This window comes from Myotis daubentonii, chromosome 3, assembly GCF_963259705.1.
Source record: "Myotis daubentonii chromosome 3, mMyoDau2.1, whole genome shotgun sequence".
NCBI lineage: Eukaryota > Metazoa > Chordata > Mammalia > Chiroptera > Vespertilionidae > Myotis > Myotis daubentonii.
The window spans coordinates 67,366,197-67,382,733 of record NC_081842.1 but is presented as its reverse complement, the minus strand read 5'-3'; the positions used below and the strand labels follow the sequence as shown (position 1 = coordinate 67,382,733).

At 43.3% G+C, this 16,537-nt stretch overlaps 1 protein-coding gene across 1 annotated transcript in view; it reads right to left on the bottom strand.

Annotated features, from left to right (window-relative positions):
* The window catches only part of CFAP44 (cilia and flagella associated protein 44), a 114,265-nt gene that overhangs the window by 53,976 nt on the left and 43,752 nt on the right, over positions 1–16,537 (bottom strand). The window contains exons 17-18 of the mRNA XM_059687827.1: positions 11,883–12,028; positions 11,002–11,272 (exon numbers count right to left, since the gene is read on the bottom strand). Coding sequence (XP_059543810.1) covers positions 11,002–11,272; positions 11,883–12,028 — 417 coding nt within the window. The remainder of the gene's footprint in view (positions 1–11,001; positions 11,273–11,882; positions 12,029–16,537) is intronic.

Below are 16,537 nucleotides of genomic sequence, written 5' to 3'. Positions count from 1 at the left end.
CAATTTTCCCAGCACTATTTATTGAAGGGACTGTCTTGACTCCATTGTATGCTCTTGCCTCCTTGTCAAATATTAATTTAGCATAATGACTTGGGTCAATTTCTGGGTTCTCTATCCTAGTCCATTGGTCTGTTCATGTGCCAGTAGCAGGCAGTTTTGAGAACAGTGGCTTTATAATACAGCTTGATATCTGGTGTTGAGATCCCTCCAACTTTCTTCTTTCTCAGGATTACTGTGGCTATTTGGGGTCTTTTTTATTTCAGATGAATTTTTGGAGAGTTTGTTCTAGGTCTGTGAAATATGCCGTTGGTATTTTAATGAGGAATGCATTGAATCTATAAATTGCTTTGGGTAGTATGGACATTTTAATAATATAGAATCAATATCATTGTTCAATCCTTGAACACGGTATGTTCTTCCATTTGTTTATGCCTTCCTCTATCTCGTTTTTCAATGTTCTGTAGTTTTCTGCATATAGGTCTTTTACCTCCTTAGTTTATTCCTAGATATCTTAACTTTTTTGGTCCAATGGTAAATGGGATTTTTTTTTTTTTAGTTTCTCTTTCTGTGAGTTCATTATTGGTGTATAGGGAAGCCATAGACTTTTGGATGCTAATTTTTTATCCTGCTACATTGCCCAATTCATTTATTAAGTTTAGTAGTTTTTTGATGGCATCTTTGGGGTTTTCTGTGTACAATAGCATGTCATCTGCAAATAATGACAGTTTTATTTCTTCTTTTCCAAATTGGATGCCTTTTATTTCTTCTTGTCTGATTGCTATGGCTAGCACTTCCAGTACTATGTCGAACAGCAATGGTGAAAGTGGGCATCCCTGTCTTGTTCCTGTCCTTAGGGGAAATGGTTTTAGTTTTTGTCCATTGAGTATGATGTTGGCGGTAGGTTTGTCATATAAGGCTTTTATTATGTTGAGGTATGATACCTCTATTCCCACTTGCTGAAAGTTTTTATCAAGAAAGGTGTTAGATTTTGTCAAATGCTTTTTCTGCATTGATTTATATGATTGTGTGATTTTTATCTCTCAATTTGTTTATGTGATGTATCACATTTATTGATTTGTGGATGTTGTGTCAACCTTGCATCTCCAGAATAAATCCCACTTGGTCATGGTGTATGATCTTTCTAGTGTAATGCTGGATATGATTTGCTGGAATTTTGTTAAGGATTTTAGCATCTATGTTCATCAAGGATATTGACCTGTAGTTCTCTTTCTTTGTGGTGTCTTTATCTGATTTTGGAATTAGGGTAATGCTGGCTTCATAGAAAGAGCTTGGAAGTGTGCCTTCCTCTTGAATTTTTTGGAATAGTCTGAGGAGGATAAGTTTCAGTTCTTCTTTGAATGTTTGTTAGAACTCCCCTGCAAGCCGTCTGGATCAGCGCTTTTTTTGCTGAAAGATTTTTGATTACTGCTTCAATTTCTTTGGTAGTTATCAGCCTATTCAGGTTTTTTTATTCTTCCTGATTGAGTTTTGGAAGCTTGTATTTTTCTAAGAATATATCCATTTCATCTAGGTTATCCAGTTAAATATATATTTTTTAAATTTTTAAAACTTGTAAGCATTTCACTTGACCTTATCAAAAGAAGACATACAGTGGGAAATATACAGAATAATATAATCCCCCTCTTTGAGAAAGATATGAAATCATAAATACGAATCTTCTTTTAGAAAGAAAATCAGTTTAAATTAAGGGTTACTATGCTTTGTTTATTCAGCTACTATGCTGTAAAATATCTTTGGCTGTTCAAGTAGAAGAATTATAACCTGGTGAGCCAAGCAAAGAGTCTTAGTTTACTAGCTCATCAGTTCTTAGCACATTGCGGACGGACCACGAGAATTCTCATGTTTTCTGTTCTCAGGCTTGTGGCCAATCATGAGATTTCTTGGCTTTTCATAGTTGTCATTTAGAAAGAAACAGTGTAATGGAAAATGCATTCACTGAAGTTAAAAATTCGCCCTAACCGGTTTGGCTCAGTGGATAGAGCATCGGCCTGCGGACTCAAGGGTCCCAGGTTCGATTCCGGTCAAGGGCATGTACCTCGGTTGCGGGCACGTCCCCAGTGGGGAGCGTGCAGCTGGCAGCTGATTGATGTTTCTCTCTCATTGATGTTTCTAACTCTCTATCCCTCTCCCATCCTCTCTGTAAAAAAAAAAAAAAAATTAAAAAAGGAATTAAAAGTGATTAGTCTCTTGTCATTAGTAATAACAATAACTGTTTTATATCAATTTGATATTTTTAAAGTGCTCAGTAACCATGATAGTGACAAAGAACATGATAAAATTTTGTATATATTTGCTGACAATTTATCAGATATTATAAGTGAAAGTGATGAAAGCTTTGACAGTGGTAGTGATATAGTTATTCCTTCAAAAAGGTGAAAAATAGTAATTTCAAGTGATTCCAAACCTGAAAATTTGAACAATTCCACACATTATTTTGAGTGTAATTTGCATCTTGGTTCCCAAGATAATGATTGGTCAAAAGAGGACTTTCAACCTAATTTGGGAAATTTTGAAGGTAATTCTGGGGTTACAGTTATACCATCTGATTCTAAGAACATAATTGAAGTCACCAACCTGATTTTTGATGACAATCTGTTTGAACTATTTTGTCATCAATCAAACATGTATTATAACCAAAATTTGGGAAAGCACAAAATTTTGAAAGCAATAAAGTGGTCTCCTGTTACTCCAACAGATATGAAAAGTATTTTAGGACTTATAGTGCTAATGGGGCATACTCGAAAGGTTATTTTGAAAGAATATTGGTCTATAAATCCAGTTCTAGCTGTCCCAATATTTCCTCAGACGATCAGTCGAAATCATTTGAACAAACCTAGACTTACTGGCATTTCAATGACAATGCAAACATGAGTAAATCTTCGGGCTATTTAAAATTCAATCTGTACTCGACCACTTTATTAGTAAATTTCAAACAATATATAAACCTATGCAAGAATTATCATTAGATGAAGGCATGATTCCCTGGAGGAAATGTCTTCTATTTCAAACTTACAACTCAGCTAAAATTATTAAATATGGTTTACTTGTAAGAATGGTATGTGAGAGCAAGACTGGGTATATTTGCAATATGGAAATTTACACTGGTGAAGGAAAAAAATTGAATGATTCTATTCTGTCACTACTTCAGCCGTATCTGGAATTGGAGCATCACATATACCAAGATAATTATTACAATAGCATTTCAATTGTGGAAACTTTATTTAAAAAGAAATATCCTACTAAAGTTTGCAAAGTATGCAAAAGTAATGAGAAGAGAAACGTGTTACATTTGCCAGCTTTGTTTAGTTCCACTTCATATTACACAGTGTTTTACAAAGTATCATATTTTAAAAAGATATTAGCTTGTAAGAACATGTAAAAAATAAACTTAAAAATGCATTGGGTATTTAATTTTAAAGCGTGCCTTTAACATTTATGTAAAACATTTTTTGTACTCGTTTAATAGAAATTTATCTGGCCACTGGGTAAAGCTAGCAATAAAACTACTGGTCTGTAATGTCTTAAGTAAAAATCAAAATTTTTAATTCTCTATTCTCTTTTATAACAGACTAGAGGACTGGCGCACGAAATTCGTGCATGGTTAGGGTCCCTAGGCCTGGCCTGCGGTCAGGGCCAATCTTCCCTGGCTGCCAGTAGCCACCCGCATCCATGGCCACCCACCCATGGTTCCTCATTCCCCATTGGGAGATCAGAGACTGCCAGCTGGGGGGAGGAACCAAGAGGTAGGATGTTCCTGCCCACTTGCCAGCCCCGCCCCCCGCTGCTGGTTGCCCTGTGTGTGTGTGGCAATCGAGGCCCCACTCACTTACACCTACCTTGGCCTGGCACTGCCCACGTCCACCACCACCCACCCCTAGCTCCTCATTCCCCATCAGGTGATCAGAGCCTGCTGGTTGGGGGGAGAAACCGAGAAGTTGTCTGTTCCCACCCACTCACCAGCCCCACCCCTCGCCACTGGTTGCCCTCTGTGTGTGGGGCAACCGGCGGGGCAATTGGGGCCCCGCTCACTTGCACCCGCCTTGTCCTGGCACTACCCACGTCCACCACCACCCATCCCCGGTTCCCCGCTCCCCATCAGACAATTGGAGCCTGCCAGCCAGGGGGAGAAACCAAGAGGTTGGCCAGCAGGCCCCAATTGGGGTGCTGGGAGCAGCTCCAGCGTTGAGCATCTGCCTCCTGGTGGTCAGTGTGCATCATAGCGAACAGTCATTCCACCATCAGGCCGATTTGCATATTATGCTTTTATATATAGAGACTAGAGGCCCGGTGCACAAAAATTTGTGCACTCGGCAGGGTGGGGAAGGTCCCTCAGCCTGGCATGTGCCCTCTTGCAGTCTGGGACCCCTCAGGGGATGACCATCTGCTGGCTGAGGCCTGCTCCCCAGGGATTGGGCCTAAGCTGGCAATCAGACATTCCTCTGGCAGCCCGGCAGCCCTCGGGGGATGTCCACTTGCTAGCGGGGAGCAGACCTAAGCTGCAGTCGGACATCCTTAGCGCTGCTGAGGAGGCAGGAGAGGCTCCCACCATCACCGCTGTACTGGCAGCCATCAGCCTGACTTGTGGCTAAGCAGAGGTCTCTCTGTGGGAGCGCACTGACCACCAGGGGGCAGCTCCTGCATTGAGCATCTGCCCCCTTGGTGGTCAGTTTGTGTCATAGTGACCAGTCATTCCCAGTCTTTCTGCTGTTAGGGTCAAATTGCATATTACCCTTTTATTATATAGGATAGAGGCCTGGTGCATGGGTGGGGGCCAGCTGGTTTGTCCTGAAGGGTGTCCCGGATCAGGGTGGGGGTCCCGCTGGGATGCCTGGCCAGCCTGGGTGAGGGTCTGAGGGCTGTTTTCAGACTGGCCACACCCCCTTCAGGGTGGGGGTTCCCGCTGGAGTGCCTGTCCAGCCTGGGTGAGGGTCTGAGGGCTGTTTTCAGGCTGGCCACACCCCCTTCAGGGAGGGGGATCCTGCTGGGGTGCCTGGCCAGCCTGGGTGAGTGGCTGATGGATGTTTGCAGGCTGGCCATGGCCCACAGTCACCAAAGTTACCAGTGGAGTCTGACTGGAAGCAGGTATCTGGGATTTATTTATCTTCTATAATTGAAACTTTGTTGTCTTGAGTGGAGGCCACAGCTGGCCAGAGCAGGCAGGAAGCTTGGCTTCCTCCATCACCAGGTCAACCAAGCTTCCTGCTTGCTCCAGGTCCATGGCTTCCGGCTGCCATCTTGGTTGGGTTAATTTGCATATAGTCACTCTGATTGGTTGGTGGGCGTGGCTTGGGGCATAGCGGAGGTGCAGTCAATTTGCATGTTTCTCTTTTATTAGATTAGACTAGAGGCCCAGTGCACAAAAATTTGTGCACTCAGGGTGGTGGCTCAGCCCGGCCTCTCACTGTCTGGGACCCCTCGGGGGATGTCCACCTGCTGCCTAAGGCCCGCTCCTTGGGGAATCGGGCTTAAGCTGGCAGTCAGACATCCCTCTGGCATTCCGGGAGCCCTCGGGGGATGTCCACTTGCCAGCGGGGAGCAGGCCTAAGCTGCAGTCGGACATCCTTAGTGCTGCTGTGCTGGCAGCCATCAGCCTGGCTTGTGGCTGAGCAGAGCTCCCCCTGTGGGAGTGCAGTGACCACCAGGGGGCAGCTCCTGCATTGAGCATCTGCCCCCTGGTGGTCAGTGTGTATCATAGTGACCAGTCTCCCAGTCGTTCTGCTGTTAGGGTCAATTTGCATATTACCCTTTTATTATATAGGATAGAGGCCTAGTGCACAGATGGGGGCCGGCTGGTCTGCCCTGAAGAGTGTCCTGGACCAGGGTGCGGGTCCCGCTGGGGTGCATGGCCAGCCAGGGTGAGGGGCTGAGGTCCATTTTCAGACTGGCCACACCCCCTTTAGGGTGGGGGTCCCCACTGGGGTGCCTGACCAGCCTGGGTGAGGGGCTGATAGCTGTTTGCAGGCTGGTCAAGCCCCCCAGTGGGAACCCTCACCCATGGAGGTGTAGCCAGCCTGGGTGAGGGGCTGAGGGCCGTTTTCAGGCTAGACATGCCCCCTGGCAACCCAAGCTCCCAGCCTCTCCTTTTTTTTCTGGGATTAATTTATCTTCTATAATTGAAACTTTGTAGCCTTGAGCAGAGATGAGGGCTGGCCAGGGCAGGAAGCTTGGCTTCCTCCATCACCGGGGGCAACCCAAGCCTCCTGCTGGCTCCAACTCTGTGGTTGCATACTCGCTCCTTATTGCCTGGTGGGCGTGGCTTGTGGGTGTAGCAGAGTGGCAGATTGATAGAGTGATGGTTAATTTGCATCTTTCTCTTTTATTAGTGTAGATAGGTCTCTGCTTTTCTGTCATTCATTGTAAAGACCCTTTTTGATCAATTTGTTTTGTTACCTTGCTAGTCTTTATACCTTCATATGTATGAAATTAAGTCTAAATATTTTTATATATGGCAGGTTTATGACTTTAGTAAAAGTGGAGTCATAAATCATTACCAATGTAAGAGACAGTGATGGCTAATACATTGCAGTTACCGCTAATCACTTAGGACATAACTTGGTTAAATTGTATGTATTTCCAGAGATAAGCCCCTTAGTTCTCCAAATTAGTGTTATTTTCCAGGACCTCCTGGCCAGCTGTTTACAATAAATTTGAGTTTAAACAAAGGTGCTCCCAACTGTTTCAAATATATGTCAATGCCCTAACTGGTTTGGCTCAGTGGATAAAGTGTCAGCCTGTGGACTCAAGGGTCCCAGGTTCGATTCCGGTCAAGGGCATGTACCTTGGTTGCAGGCACATCCCCAGTAGGAAGTGTGCAGGAGGCAGCTGATCAATGTTTCTCTCTCATCAATGTTTCTAACTCTATCCCACTCCCTTCCTCTCTGTAAAAAATCAATAAAATATATTTAAAATATATATATCCTATATAATAAAAGAGAAACATGGTAATTGGCATACGACCGCTACCCTTCCCATTGGCTAATCAGGGCGATATGCAAATTAACTGCCAGCCAAAATGGCAGCCGGCAGCCAGGCAGCTTGAAACTAACATGAGGCTTGCTTGCTTCAGTGATGGAGGACTCCAACGTTCCCCGCCTGCCGCTGCAGGCCTCTGAGCTGCAACTCTAAGCAACTGTGTAACAAATAAAAAAGCTAAACAAAACCCTAGAAACCTGCTTTAGTCCGCCGGGCTTCAGCCAGCAGGACCGCAACATTGTTTCAAATACAGAAGGGTAAACAAAGGCCAGAAACCTACTTTCAGCAGCAGAGGCCTAAGAGCTGGAGCCAAGCCTCAAAGCTAAAGCTGGCCCAGAATAAAAAAAAGAAAAAGAAAAAAAGGAGCGGTTGGGAGCTTCAGTCATCCGCCAGCCTGAAAACAGCCCTCAGCCCCTCACTCAGATTGGCCAGGCACCCCAGTGGGGACCCCCACCCTGCAGGGTGTGTGACCAGCTGCAAACAGCCATCATCCCCTCATCCAGGCTGGCCAGGCACCCCAGTGGGGACTCCCACCCTGAAGGATGTGTGACCAGCTGCAAACAGCCATCATCCCCTCACCCAGGCTAGCTAGGCACCCCAGTGGGGACCCCCACCCTGATCCAGGACACCCTTCAGGGCAAACGAGCCGGCACCCACCCATGCACCAGGCCTCTACCCTATATAGTAAAAGGATAATATGCCTCCCAGCACAGGGATCAGCGGAGCCGCGAGGCCTCCTGGCACAGGGATCAGCATGACAGGGGCAGCGCCCAAACCCCCTGATTGCCCTGCGGCTCTGTGTGTGACAGGGGGCAGGGCCACAACCTCCCTATCCACCCTGCTCTGTTCGTGATAGGGGAAGGCACCCCAACTCCCTGATTAGCCATGCTCTGTGCCTGATAGGGGGGAGCTCCCCAACCCCCTGATCACCCTACGGCTCTGTGTGTGACAGGGTGCGGCACCCCAACCCCCGCCCCCGCCTCGGGCCCTGCTCTGTGTGTGACGGGGTAGAGCCATAACCTCCCCATCGGCTCTGCCCTGAGTGTGACACTGGCGGCGCCCCAACCCCCTGATCAGCCCTGCTCTGTGGATGATAGAGGGCGGCGCCCCAACCCCCTGATGGGCTCTGCTCTGTGCGTGACAGGGGGCAGCGCCCCAACCCCCTGATGGGCCCTGCTCTGTGCGTGACAGGGTACAGAGCCCCAACCCCCCTGATGGGCCCTGCTCTGTGAGTGACAGGGGGCAGTGCCCCAACCCCCTGATTGGCCCTGCTCTGTGCGTGACAGGGGATGGCGCAGCAACCTCCCCATCGACCCTGCCTTGAGTGTGACAGGGGACGGTGCCCCAACCCCCCAATCGGCCCTACCCTGAGCGTGACTGAGTGTGGCATCACAACCTCCCGATCGCCCTGCTCTATGCATGACGGGGTGGCGCCCCAACTCCCCAATTGGCCCTGCTCTGAGCCCGACCATGGGCTGCACCTAGGGATTGGGCCTTCCCTCTGCCACCCGTGAGCAGGCCTAAGCCAGCAGGGCGTTATCTTCCGAGGGGTCCCAGACTGCGAGAGGGCACAGGCCGGGCTGAGGGAACCCCCTCCCCCCCGAGTGCACAAATTTTTGTGCACTGGGCCTCTAGTGTGTGTGTGTGTGTGTGTGTGTGTGTGTGCGTGTGTGTGTGTGTGTATATATGTCAATTGTTCTCAATCTTGGTTGCCACAACATTTTATGGCTAGGGTTCAGGATCTGAAGAAGGGGCCACACACAAATGAAAACGCTAGATAAGAAATATGAATTTAGAAGGCATGGGGAGCCAGGTGGAAACCTCCCTCTTGGAGAGGCACACCAACTTCTGTCAGGTCTGCTTTATATTCACTTTTAGATACACATCTTGCCCTCAGTACAGCACAGCAAACAGGTAGCAGATAGACAGTCTCAAAGGTCAGTATGAAGCATAGTAACCCCCATCTTGTATAAAAAACTTCTGTTTGAAACTCTCTGCTATTGTTAGATAGTCCCTAGTCTTGTAAACTCTGTCATTGTAAACTCTGTCACTTTAAGACATTCTCTTATTCTATAAAATGACTTTGTTTTTAGTTCAAATAATAGAAAACGATCATCTTAACTGTCCGACCTTGCAAACTAGCCATCTGATGCAATGAACTAATACTGATAATAATTCCCATATTCTTATGCCAAATGTTCGTTCTTTATGTATCCAAGATTACAAACTGTCTGTAACAAGAACTCACACAGAGCCCTTTGTAAAATCTGCAAAGAAGCTCAAAGATATAAATACGAAAAAATTCCTGTGTGACTTCACTCAGAGATTTGGAAGAGACACCTCCCTCTGGGCTTCATGCAATAAACGACTCGTAATTAATTGGCTCATTAACGCATCTTGTATCTCATTCTCTGACTTACAACACAACAAGTAAAGATCAGGAAAGATTTACTTTGAGGCTATTAGGTCAGGAAATTGCTTCGAGCCATTGCTATCTCAACACAGAACAATCGATGCATGGCTTTTAGCCCTGCTACAGCTCAAGGTTCATCAGCCTTCTGAGTTCCTTGATGCACTCTCATGATAGCATTGACAATGGATGGCTTCTCGCTGCACGTTAAAGTCACAGGGGCTGGGAAAGAGAGGGGTATAGATACCTAGGCCTCACCTTCAGAGATTCTGATTTAATTGCTCTTGGGTAGGGCTCAGGCTCTGTACTTTTAAGGACTCCGTCGCTGATTCTAAAGTACAATAAGGTAAGAACCCCAGACCAATGCAGAGCTTAGTTTTTTTGTTTGTTCAATTCTTTCTGATTTTGCCTTCTTAAAAGCAGAGTCTGCTTCAGTGGTTTAAAAAATATTGATTGCAGTCATAACTAAAAGGACACTATTATACAAATGCAGGATGTATTTTTTCCTATCCAATATGGGTTTCCATAGAGAGAGTTGATGCTCTATAGAATGATAAAGATTTTTGTCTTGTTCATACACTTTCCATTCTGTAGTTACTCTTCCTGAGCTGAACCTCTTTAGACAACAGTCCATTCTCCAAATTTACCTGCTCAAATCTTCCCTATGTTCTTTGTATGTTCTTTGTAAGTTGGCCACCTGTTAAGTGGGAAGCCAATGTGTTCACAGAAATTTTAACTCTGTTTTCACTAATACAATTCCTTACTCCCAAAGCAATTCCAAAATATTATTAATAATTTTGTCTAAAGGAACCACTTTGATAATAGGAAATTCAGGTCCTGTGACAGGGCCAAAGGATATACTTTGGGGATCTAAACCCTCAATCTTTATTACAAGGCCAATAATGTATCTGCTTAAGAATACAATAATTTGCCCTAAGTGGTTTGGCTCAGTGGATAGAGTGTCAGCCTGCAGACTCAAGGGTCCCAGGTTTAATTCCGGTCAAGGGCATGTACCTTGGTTGCGGGCACATCCCCAGTAGGGAGTGTGCAGGAGGCAGCTGATCGATGTTTCTAACTCTCTATCCCTCTCCCTTCCTCTCTGTAAAAAAATCAATAAAATATATATATTTTTAAATCTTTAAAAAAAAGAATACAATAATTTAGCTGAATCTTCGAACATGATCCGCATTGTCATATTCTAATACTACAGGCAACCATATTTTTACAACCCCTTTCAAAGGCACAAATGATGGTATACAACTCATATCTTCCCCTTCAATGAGTGAATGAATAAAAAGTAACATACATATCTGAAAAAAATGTGCATTTTGAAAACAAATTTTGTTTTAGTGATTGATACAGAAAAACTGGCACAGTCTTTTTAATTTGGAGAATTCTATATCGTTAGTAATAAGGGGAATTCAACATCTTTAATTTTTGAAAAAGAGGCACCAGAAAAATCAAGATTATAATACTAATAGAAAGATTAGTCTACAAGGTAAATGCACCTAAGTAGTTTTCAATTTTTAAAGAATATGAACAATTTTAGCATCACTATTTTAAAATAAACGGTTTGTTGTTGTTAGTCAGTTACATACCCTGGGAGATGGCACTTTGGCTTTCATGCTTTCTCTTAAATCAAAAACAGAAAAAATGGTGAACACGAAGATATTGCCATCTGCTCCAGTAGTCACCAAAAACTGGTCATCAAAGCTAGCAGAAATGCTTGTAATACGTCCGTAAGTATTGTCATGCACAGTGAAGTGCCAGTAGCTTTCCAGAGTGGTCAGTGAAGAGTCATTCGGGCTTAGGATATAGATTCGAATTGCTCCATTGTGCAGGCCACAAAACATAAAATCTTGGTTAATACTATGAAACAAAAAGAAAGCAAATTGTTCTTCATATTAATCTGAAAATGTTTAATTTCAAATTAATTGTCAAATTTCTAAATGTTTAGTAACAAAGGCATTATGGACTAAATTATGTCCCCCTCGAAATTCACATGTTGAAGCCCTCACAAACCATGGCAGCCCAAGCAAACCAATACAAAAGGGTAGAGGGAAAAAAGCCTATTTAAAAGTTGGAGCTATTACATTTGGTCTCCAAAAGGATGACTGGCATATATGATTAATTTGTAATTATTAAATGAGCAATAATTCAATTTATGATTTCTCCAGAATCATTACCCTGACCACGCAGTAGCATCCTCCTAACTAATAGAGAGTAAATCCACACAATTCATTTGTGTGATAAACAGAATTTTCGACAAGATATTTGAATAGAGTAAATTAAATACAGTTTTAAGATCAGCTTTGATTCTATTTATTCCTTTGATATATTTAACATTGTTTGAGTACCCCTCTATTTAGACAGATCTTTGAACACTAACAATATTCACAATGAACAAAAACACGGACACCAGTGGGCTATTGTTTGTTTGTTTGTATGTTTGTTTTAAGATTTCTGAAATTCTGTTCACCTGAAAGTGATGGTTTGGATGGGATTATCTTCTGTAGCCTCAAGAAAACGGAAATCGAAAGGTTCATCTTTCTGTTGTGTGATATCACTGCTTTTGTCATATGGGGGGAACTCACAATGATATAGAAAACCAGAATCATAGCCGCCCTAGAAAAGGGATAAATAACATAGAAAGTGGTACTTCAATAAAAGACACATATGACCATATGAGAAGTATTTTATGATTTCAAATTTTAAAGCATAAAATAGATGTCTTATTTTCCTTAATATATTTTTATTTATTTCAGAGAGGTGGGAGAGGGAGAGAGAGAGAGAAACATCAACGATGAGAGAGAATCATTGATTGGTTGCCTCTTGCACACCTCCCATTGGGGATCGAGCCTGCAACCCAGGCATGTGCCCTGATCAGGAATCAAACCATAACCTCCTGGTTCATAGATCAATGCTCAATCACTGAGCCTCGCCAGCTGGAAAAAATAGATGTCTTAAAACATCTACTTTATGCGATTTTTATGATTATAGATAGGTGTTATAAAGCATCTCCATTATCCATTTATATGTACCTATCCTATATAATAAAGAGATAGTATGTAAATTAACCCTCATGCCCTCACAAGATGGCTGCCTATGACCAGGCTGTCAGGGGGGTTAGTGAGGGATGACCAAATGACTGAACAAGCAGGCTGCATGGGGCAACCAGGTCAGCAGGGGGATTAGTGAGGGACAACTAAACAACTGAACAAGCAGGCTGCATGGGGTGACCAGGCCAGCAGGGGGGTTTTTGAGGGACAACCAAATGACTAAACAGTCAGGCTGCATGGGTCGACCAGGTCGGTGGGGGGTTAGTGAGGGACAACCAAATGACTGAACAAGCAGGCTGTGTGGGCTGACCAGGCCGGCAGGGGGTGAGGAGGTCAGTAAGGGGTGACCAAGCCAGTTGGGGGGGGCAGTTAGGAGCAACCAGGCCAGCAGGGAGGGGGCAGTTGAGGGCATTCTGACCAGCAGCGGGGGCAGTTAGGGGCGACCAGGCTGGCAGGGGGTCAGGTAGGGGCTATCAGGCCGGTACGCAGAAGCAGTGAGGGGCTATCAGGCTGGCGGGGGGGGGGCGGGGGGGAGAGTTAGGTGTGACCGGGCAGGTAGGCAGGTGAGCGATTAGGAGCCAGCGGTCCAGGATTGTGAGAGGGATGTCCGACTGCCAATCCTTAGGATCGGACCTAAACCGGCAGTCAGACATCTCTCAAGGGGTCCCAGATTGGAGAGGGTGCAGGCTGGGCTGAGGGGACCCCCCCCCCAACCCATGCACAAATTTCGTGCACTGGGCCTCTAGTGCAATTATAATATGCCTTATGATGATTTGTTTCCACTTAAAAGTCAATAGAAGAGTGTTCTCACTTCTGACTACCTACTGAATTCCATTTTATTTCAAGTATTATCCTGAATAAGCAATATTTAATAACAATTAACAAAATCCCAGAGAATTTGCCGCTCACACACTAAAGAAAATACCGAAGGCTATTTTTCAGGTAGAAGATGTAATCACAAAGATATAGAAAGAAATGAATGGCAAGAAAAAGAATAAACCAAAGTGATACTAAGAAAATAAAACAATAATAAAATGCCTTTTGGAGACAATGAGGGAAGATCAATGGAATTAAGTATTCTAATATCTTTTTTCTCTAGGACTAGTAAAAGAATAGATTCATATCAAATTATATTAGGTTAAGGATGCATATTATGATCTTTAGGATCACCTCCAAAAGAATAGTAAAAGAATATATAACTCATAACCTAATAGAGGAAAAAAATGGGGAAAGTGCTTTAATCATCCAATAGAAGGTGAAAAGTGAACATAGAATTAGTGTGATAAATAGAAATAGTAAGATGGTGGATTTAATCTAAAAATACATTAGTTTATCACCTTAAATATAATTAGACATAGTACTCTATTAAAATAAAGACAAAAATCAACCTACAGAATTTTTAAAAAAAGAAGAAGCTTAAACTATATGCTGCTTACAAGAGACATACTTTGAATATAAGAGTATCCAAGGGAAAGGAAAAAAATCATTAACAACTCTGAGTTGTGTTTTAGTAAGTGGATGGGTTCTAATCTCATTTATTGAGCTAGAAATGGAGCAAGTTTACATGTGGTTTAAAAGTTATATTTTAAACATGTTAATTTTGAGGTGCCAAGGAGAGATATCACATTAGATTGATACATAAATTTGAATATGAGAGGAGAGATTCATAATGGAGATGAAAATTTAAGAATCATTGGCATATAATTGATATTTAAAGCCACAGGACCAGATAAAGTCACCTAGCAAGAAAGAGGGGGCACAAGACCACATCCCAGAGTAGTTCAAATTCCAAACGTTGTTCAGCAAATAAGAAGCCAGTAGAAGAGGCTAAAAAGAAGTGGCCAATAGGATGTGGTATCTTTGAAGCCAGGAAAAGAAAGTTTTTAAAAAGCATGGGATAAACCCCTCCCATTGATGTGCCAACAGCAATCAAGGCTCAACTACAACAGGAAGATAAACACAGCTCACATGGGGAGCACATCTGATGTACCCAGTTCAGATGACCCGGGAGACTGTACCACTGGGCCCCATAGGAAACCTACTATATACGGCCACTCTATCAAGCCTGGGAGGTGTAGCAGTTCTACCTAATACATAGAAACAAACACAGGGAGGCAGCCAAAATTAAGAGACAAAGAAACATGTCCTAAGTGAAAGAACAGAACAAACTCCAGAAAAATGCAGCCTAACAAAATAAAATGGAAGCAAGCAATTTACCAGATGCAGAGTTCAAAACACTGGTTATAAGGATGCTCAATGAACTTAGGAGAAGATTTGGTGAATTTAGTGAGAATGTCAACAAAGAGATAGGAAACATAAAAAATGGAGAGAGAGAACATAAAAAAGAACCAGACAAAAATGAAAAATGCAGTAACTAAAATGAAAAATACATGATAGGAAATCAACAGCGCAGTAGATAAAGCAGAAAATCTAATCAGAGATTTGAAAGATAAGGAAGCAGAAAACACTCCCACCCCTAAAAATTTTTTAAAGTGAGGACAGTTTAAGAAATCTCTGGGACAACTTCAAGCATACCAACATTCATATCATGGGGGTGCCAAAAAGAGGAGAGAAAGAACAGAGAATTGAAAACTTATTTGAAAAAACCATGACAGGAAATTTTCCTAATCTGAAGTAAACAGACATGCAAGTCCAGAAAGCACAGAGAATTCAAAATAAAATGAACCCAAAGAGACCAAGACACATCATAATTAAAATGCCAAAGGTTAAAGACAAAGAGAGAATCTCAAAAGCAGCAAGAGGAAAACAGTTAAGTTACCTAGAAGGACACTCCCATAAGACTGTCAGCTGATTTCTCAACAGAAACCTTGCAGGCCAGGAGGGGTTGGCAAGAAATATTCAAAGTGATAAGCAGCAAGAACCAACACCAAGATTACCCTACCCAGCAAAGCTATCATCTAGAATTAAAGGACAGACAAAAAACTTCTCAAACAAGAAAAAGCCAAGGACTTCATCATCACCAAACCAGTATTACATGAAATGTTCAAGGGTCTTCTAGAAGAAGAAGAAAAAGATCAACAATGATGCGGGAATTTTGAACTGGGACGTGTGGTGTTCCCTGGGTAGGATGGCTTTTCCCGGACTCTTTGTCCGTTGGAGTCTAAGAATGAAACCACGGACAGAAGATGGTATAGTGAAGGTGGAGATTTATTGAAGAACAAGTACAGACTCCCACATGGGGATGGGAAAGAATCTCACAGCACAGACTCCCATGTGGGGAGGGGGAAAGGGTGCCACTGAGTCCCTTTTCCCTACAGTTTATAAAAGCTGAAGATCTTTGTGCCTTCAGATCCCCGCTGATTGGTCACTATTCCCTTCTGATTTGGTCACTATAGCAACTCCTGAGCTCAAAGGTCAAACCTCACATGGGACACATGAGGCTCTCCTCTCTCATTGTTCTCCTATTCCCTCTGGGCTTTCTTCCTCCTTCTCTTTATTCTGTAAATGTGTACCTTTTGCTACTCCCAGCTCCCTTATGAAAATATAACTTCTGCTGCTCCCAGCTCCCTTGTCTTATGGAAATGTACCCTTTTGCAACTCTGTAGCCCTGTGTTTTTTCCATGGACCCCTTAATTTTTAAAATTTCCTAAACCTGCCTATTTCACCCCCCAAAATTCCTATTTTACCCAAAAAACTCCTTTCAACAATATAAATAAAATGGCAATAAATACATATCCATTAAAAATTACTTTAAATACAAATGGGTTAAATGCTCCAATCAAAAGACATACAGTGGTTGAGTGGATAACAAAACAAGACCCTTATATATGCTATCCATAAGAGACTCACTTTAGAAAGACACACACAGACTAAAAGGAAAGGGATGGAAAAAGATATTTCAGAGAGAACCAAGATGGCGGCATAGGTTAACGCCGGAGTTTGCTGCTTTGAACAACTACTTCAAAAGTGAAACCAAAAAACGGAAGGGACATCACCCAGAACCACAGGAACGCTGGCTGAGTGGAAGTCCTACAACTAGGAGGAAAGAGAAACGCATACGGACACTCAGAGGAGGCGCAGTGCTGAAGTCAAATTCTGAGGTGCGGAGTGCGCG